This window comes from Rhagoletis zephyria, unplaced genomic scaffold (genome assembly GCF_001687245.7).
Source record: "Rhagoletis zephyria isolate East Lansing unplaced genomic scaffold, Rhagoletis_zephyria_1.1 Rzeph_scaffold_21821, whole genome shotgun sequence".
Lineage (NCBI taxonomy): Eukaryota > Metazoa > Arthropoda > Insecta > Diptera > Tephritidae > Rhagoletis > Rhagoletis zephyria.
In genome coordinates, this window is record NW_016178879.1 from 1 (window position 1) to 7,584 (window position 7,584).

Sequence of the window (7,584 nt, forward strand, 5' to 3'; positions counted from 1 at the left end):
GGCCTTCCACTCTACATTCCTTTCTCCTTTCTTTTTGTATAGATTTGCAGAAATTGAAGGTCTTTTGCATTCGCAACCCATAGAAGGGCTTTGTAGAATTTTGTATTTCAGAAGGCCTTTTGGAGGAGTTCTTATGAAGCTGCGCTTTTAATTCATAAAGATCATACTTCTTTAAGGTATTTATTTAAGGTTCATATCAAATTTGCTTTATTGCAATCTAAAATTAAATTCATTTGTAATGTTAAAAAATATAAACTTGCACATTCGAGTAAATTGTAAATAGGAAAATACCTTCTAGAAGGCATGCAAGGTAGCACGTTTTCATCCCTTCTTGGGTAGGCTTTTTAGACTGGCTTCACTTAAGAAGGCCTACTTAAATTATCTTCTGGGTGTATGTACATATGTATGTATTTAAAATTGCTGCTAACTGATTTTACTTCAAATTTTTTTTTAGCAATTACTGCAATTGTTTATGGTCTCTACATAGGGTACGTGCTATATTTGCACAACAAGGCCAAAAAGCTGATTTCAAACGAGTTAGTACTGGTTAAAAAGCTCTTAAAAGCGAATGCAAAATGCATATCTTAGATTAGCCAATTCTTTTATTCCTATGTGGCTGTTCCCGATATTAAATTGTACACATACACGCTTTTCATGGTTAATTACACGACTGCGTAAAAAAAAACAACGAAGCAACAAAACTATTATCTATTAACTACTTGTGCAAGAAAATTATTTAAGTAACTAGTGAAAAAAAGTGTGGCAGCTAAACTGAGAGTTCATTGCTAAAAATAGACTGCGATGTCAAGACGTCGTCGATCGTTGAAACGTGCCACAGACGAGCCCCTTTTTTTAGGCATACAAGTACATACATATGTATGTATGTACATGGCAACTATGAGAAAGAAGCCGCGAAAAAAACTAAGAACCAAAAAAAAAACAGACTGTACTGCGTTGGCCAGAAATTGTTTTGATGATTTTTTTTATATTTTATGCTTTTATTTTTATTATTTACACTTGAAACTGTTTACGTATGTGCGTGCATACGTGTCCTGTGATAACGAATATTTTAATATTGAGTCGTTAATAAATATGGTAAAAGAGAATATATATTTTTTAATCATAGGTAAATTTGAAAATGTCTGTATTAGGTATTTATTTGCCAAAAAAAAACCAACCCTAAACAACTTGTTGCTGTGCTTGAAATCAATCAATCAATCACACTTGCGATAATTGCAAACGCAAATACAGTCTGACTTGCATGTATGTACATATGTATAGTGTTTTTATCGCTCTTAATGCTGATACATATTTTATTTTGGGCCGCAGCAGAGGTTTTGAGCATTAAATGTTAATGTAATTGGCTGCTAAGTGATAGCGAGCTATCTCTATGGAAAAATATCTGATGTTGTTGCATTAATTACATTTTTTTATTATCGTCCCATTTTCGTATATGGGCCAAGGGTTACGAACGTGAGAATTACAAGCGTGGCAATCGAATATTTTTAGCGAAAAACAAGCGATTGCTGAGAGTCAAATTGATGGTGTAAAATTTGTTATCAGAGTTTGTTTGTTGCTGTTCAATAAATGAATATAAGTGTCCATTAAGTTAAGGTGCAGGGGTAGTGAAAGATTCTATAAGCTTTTTTTTTCTTTGCTAAAGCTTCTAAAATATTGCAAAAATGCGATTTTTTGACACTTTGACCTCGTTTTCTCAAAATACGGAGCTGATGGACACCTTACACTTACGGATTCGTAATCAGCAAAAAAAGACGTTTTGAAGTTAGCACCACACGTTTTGAAATTGGAAAAGTTAACTACGGCATTAACTGTAGACTTTTTGTTGTAAATTTATTATGAAAACAAACAAAATTTTTGTAAATAGCTCCCATTTTTTAAATATGGTATGTAGTGCTTGACACCATACACCAATTTAGTCGATAGAGATAGTAGTTCTCAGTTTACCTCATTTATTTACATATTTCTTTATTTTTACCTAATTTATACACTTGAGACTTGAATATTAAATTTTTTTAATTGAATTGTAGTTTTAATTTTAATTCTAGTACCAATTTAGAGTTCAGAGAGAGTTCACACACAATTTTGACTGTTCTTGATGTAACCAGTGTTCTCGCTAATCCTTGATTATTTGGTACACTGTTTCTAACTACATTTGACAAAGTGTCTTTACATATATACATACATATTTGTCGCCAAATGCCGTAAACGCAGCAAGCAGTTCCAAGTTGGGTGCTACAGACTTGAACACCCGAACAAATACTTCCTCTAGGCGGAATCTCCATTTAGGTACGACAAAAAGTACCTCTAAGAAGTGAAGGACTAGGCCCAACAATATGTACATACAACAAACCGCTGCATTCGGTACTGTACATACTGGATATCAACGGCAATCACAGGGAGACTGTCACCACCTACACTCATTCCCGTCGGTGAATGCCATCATAAGAGTGCAATCACCACTTGTCGACGAAAGCGAGATTCTACTACTAAGAGAGACTCGCGTAACTCTGACCCAATTGCGGTCTGATATTTTAGCAGACCAATCCTACTACTTGTCCAGACTAGAGCCCGACGTACCCAACTTATGCCCGCATGTGTAGGCTCCTTCCACAACACCAACCAATACTTCACCTGCCACTCAACCGAACTCACCTAACACCCCTTTCCCTCTGTTCCGACCCCGTCGAAACAGTACGTTTTCTGGACCTACCTTTAGTTGAACTTGACGCCAACGATTGACAACAGCACCGCCAAGTTTACACACAAACATACATACAAACATTTGTACATATCGATGGTCCTGTGCAATAACGACACAATTAAAAATTCAAAAGACAAAAACTGTTACCACTGTTAAAAGGCTCCTGTCTCAAATCCTTGTCTAATCAATTTCCATTACTTACTAAAGTAAGCAGTGAGGACTGATAAAGTAAGTACAAAAGATTAGACATGTATTCGACAAGGGTTCGAGGCATGAGCCACTTAAGAGTGGTAATAGTTTTTGTTTTTTGAATTTTGCATTGTGTCGTTATTGCACAGAACCATCGACATATTAATTTTTATGATTTTGTTTGTTTCCACGTCTATTCCATATCGACAAGAAAATAAGTTAGGTTAAGAGGCTTGTCCAGACTGCCATTGTAAAATTTGTTGTTTGCTTGTACTTAGTAAATAATATGTATTTACATGCATTTTATAATTTTTTTCTAACTGTTACTGTGGGTAGCTAATCAAAAATAAATATTTATTTCATATACATACATATGTACATACATGCGTGCATATTACAATGATAAATAAATTAAATTAATTTAAATATTTTTGTTTTTCAATTATGTCAGGTTTACTTGTGCCCACTTTTTGCAGGGTTACATTCGCCACACAACATAGTTTGACAAAATTTATTGTAACAGTCATTTATCCAAACAATGGAAATTATATTAACACGAGTACAGTAATTCATAATATTTGTTCACATTTGAGTTCGCAAATAATTTTTAGCTAACAGAGAAATCTCTATTGCTCTATACTTGTGTATATTAACCTGTCAAATACATGCGTGTACGTATGCTTGTAGTTGTGTTTACAATTTTAGCGTCAACGTGTGAAACTAATTAAGCAAAATCTCGCTCTTAAACATCCGTATGTGACGTCAATTCGCGACACAAGTTGGCGATAAAATTACGTAGTTTATGTGAAAAGTATTATGAATATGTTTTTTTTATTGACTTTCGTTTTAGAATATCTATGTATCTCTATTTGGATTATTTAATAATTTTCATTGCAAAGTAAACTGGTTTCTACTGCAATAACAACTATCCTTTTTTTTTTGGCAATTTTACAGTAAACGATGGACGCACAACTACAGTGCCACAATATAGCAGTCTGAGCAGCGCATTCTCGACTATTTTCCGACAGGAAGGTTTTCGTGGACTCTACAAAGGTGTTACACCCAATATCTGGGGCTCAGGTTCCGCTTGGGGGTTCTATTTCATGTTGTAAGTATTTTAACTGCTTCTGGCTGCACTTCGCTACAATATGGAATTTTTTATTTAATTGAGCTAATTTCGGTTTCAGCTACAACACAATAAAGACCTTCATACAGGGCGGTAATACGACCCAGCCATTGGGACCGACATTGCACATGTTGGCCGCGGCTGAGTCTGGTGTGCTCACTCTGATACTTACAAACCCCATTTGGGTGGTAAAGACGCGTTTGTGTTTACAATATGGCGCCGAGGCTTCAGGCAATAAGGCGTCGGAATATCGCGGTATGGTGCATGCGCTGGCGCAGATCTACCGTAAGGAGGGCATTCGTGGTTTGTATAGGGTAAGTGCAGACAAATATACATACATAGATGTGAAGTGAATATAAATAATTTATGCGTTTATGCTATTGATCAACATTTAGGGCTTCATTCCCGGCATGTTTGGCGTGTCACATGGAGCTTTGCAGTTTATGACCTATGAAGAGATGAAGAACTACTATAATACATATCGTAAATTGCCGATCGACACCAAATTGGTGAGTGATGGAATTAATATTATGTATAATATTTATTATCTAGCAGACACATTTAATACAATCGGCCAACCGATTTTTTCTTGTGTGATCTTGTACAAATTTCATGCTGAAACCTTGAAGGCTCTTTGCTTAACAAAATTTTTTGCATCTCTATGCTTAAAGAAATACAAATTTCTACCCACCCGACACAACGATCACATGTCTATGTTCGTGGCCACACGCGCCGCCATACATACTCGATCTGCATTGTTAGAAATGTTTTAATGCCTTTGGTTTTTGGCCTGATGCCAAATAAAAAGCGAATTTTTGTATGACGCGATTGCGGCGATGAATATGTATACAAATTGTTTGACTTTAGAATAAACTCACTTATACTAAGCTCTGATGTGTTGATATGTCGGGCGACTTTTTAGAAAATTATTAGACTATTGGTTCACTTACACATTCGCTTTTTATATGTGATAATTAAAATGATAACACGTAGTCAATATGCGACAAAGTAGGCGAACGTTGCACCTTTCTCAGAAATATTTTTTTTGCGCAAAAAAAAAAACAAACCCATAAATTTTGCTTATTTCTGTGGTTATTTTTTTTATTGTTTTCTGTTTATTTAATACGAATTCATTAGTGGTTACAATGGCCACATCTGTGTCGCGATTATCGACGTTTGTGAAGCTGATATAAACTTGAAAAGTGAGATAACTGTTATTTTATAATTTAAGTGAAAATATTTTAGTTAATTTTTCGCTTTTCGTATTTTTAGCAATAAAGCCCTTTTATCTTTTATAAGGCAAAAGTATATACATAAAAGGTAAAGTTGGCCTGATATTTTTTTTTGAGCAAAAAAAAAACAAGACATTTTTGCATTTTTATTTTTTAGGCGCTCATTTATAGAAATTAAGATTTGCATACTTTTTGGCGTCAAAGTTTTGAAAAGTCTGAAAACAAATGAGATAAGTCGCAAAAGTTTTAGAAAAAATTTAAAATAAAGCTGCATTTGCATGTGGTCGATTATGTAGGCGATTCAACATTGCTCAACAAAAATCGCTTGTTTCCTCAAAGTGAGACAGCTAAAAGTGCTTAATATAAATGATCTTAAAGGTGAATAATTCCAATGTAATATCAAAAGTTTGGGTCCTGAATAAATCATAGAAAGTTTGATAAAGCTGCTAATCCCCCAAAACTCGAACAGCCACTTTAAAAATCTCGAAAAGGAAATAAATTCGAACAAAATTTTAAAATCCCAGACAGTCTCGAAGATATCCCGAAAAAACCCGCAAGGAATTCTGAATGGTCCCGAAAAAAAATTGGAAAGGTCTGGAACTATCCATGTTTTCGGATATTCGTTCAGATATTCGTTTAAAATTTGAATATCCGGTTAATATCCGTTCATTTTGCTATCCTTTTATCCGATTATTCGGATTTTTTCGGATTAGGATATTCAAAAAAGCCGGATAGAACCCAAGCTCTTCTTTTTAATTTCAAACTCGCTGCTTTTCGTTTTATTTTTACAATATTACACATAAAATGAAAATATTCAGCACCTTGCCGCTTCATTATTATCTTTTAAATCTTTGCAGGCCACAACTGAGTATTTGGCATTCGCTGCCATATCGAAGCTCATCGCTGCTGCAGCAACATATCCCTATCAGGTGATACGTGCACGCCTGCAGGATCATCATCTCAACTATACAGGTTCATGGGATTGCATTAAGCAAACATGGAGGTACGAACATATGCGTGGTTTTTATAAAGGCCTAGTACCATATTTAGTACATGTCACACCGAATATTTGTATGGTCATGCTCATTTGGGAGAAACTGACCAATTAGAAATAGACAAAAAAAAAGAAAGAAATAATAAAATGAGGCAAATCGCTGAAAATGCACACAGCAAGCAAGTTAGTAAGCATACGATACGAATAGTAAGGGTATGCAGCAATTTTCCACAAAGCAAATATGCAAATTTTACTAATTACTTACATACACGCATAAACATAAAGTCGAATATTCAAGAAGAAAATTTCCATTATAGATATATGTATATGTATGCCGAATAAACAAGCAGCATTTTATTAACAAATTTGTCTAAATAATTGTGCTCGTAAGTGTGTAGTATTGATGTTAATTAAAAGAAAGTAGAAAATGAAATAGTAAAATACATTATATGACGCCAGCTGTTAGCTGTAAGAAAACAAAATAATTTTCAATTATGAGGCAGTGAAAATGCGCTGCAGTACATGTGTATTCAATTGAAAATGGAAGAAGCTAAAGTAGGTAGTAGCAATATACAATTTATATGAATGAAGTTGTATCAATTACATTCTATGTAAAAATTTATAGAAGATGAGAAGAGTATGTAGCTGCTGCGTTTTTTAGTTTAATATATTTTCTTGTTTTTTGTTGAAATTTATTTTTGTATTTTAACTAAACACTATATTAATACATTACTAGTTTTATTTTCTTTTAACTTCGCCTTTTACACTCTCGATTTTTTGTAACTGTTTACTTCACATAAATTTAAGTTAAATATTCCACTAGTTAATAGTGATACATAATTTCCGCATTTAGCTAGTAAGTCTTTCCATTTTGGCATACAAAAAAGAAACATTCTACTTCTTTCATCCTTCTGTCCGCCAAATTGTACAACTTAAATAAATTTAGTCTACCTAACAATATTATGTCTATGTATAAAACAATAAAATCGCATTAGTCTTTTGAAAGTTGCACTGAATTTATAACAATTAAGCAGCTTAAAATCCTTTTTGTAAAATTGTATCGAAAGAAAATGTATGAGTTCTAAAAATGTGATAGAAAGATTCGCAAAAATTAAATCGATTGACAAAGTGGAAAAGAGGCGGCTACAAGCGGCGCGGAGAGTGAAAAGCAAGTAGTGCATCGAAAAGTTTATCCCAATTAGTATATACTGTCATGAGCCAGTCTACGTATTTGGAAACATTTTAGTCAGTATTTGGCAATAACGAATTTGGGACATGGAATGTCGTCGCCGTTTTGGAAGCAGAGCGGACATCATTTAAG

At 34.0% G+C, this 7,584-nt stretch overlaps 1 protein-coding gene across 1 annotated transcript; it reads left to right on the plus strand.

The window, feature by feature from the left end:
* Window positions 1–3,835: 3,835 nt before the first annotated feature.
* On the plus strand, window positions 3,836–7,379 carry LOC108381232 (mitochondrial folate transporter/carrier). The gene is made up of 4 exons (XM_017637647.1): window positions 3,836–4,019; window positions 4,099–4,351; window positions 4,433–4,546; window positions 6,127–7,379. Exons 1-4 carry the CDS (start codon window positions 4,015–4,017, stop codon window positions 6,376–6,378), a joined length of 624 nt encoding a protein of 207 aa, XP_017493136.1. The 5' UTR covers window positions 3,836–4,014; the 3' UTR covers window positions 6,379–7,379.
* Window positions 7,380–7,584: the final 205 nt, after the last annotated feature.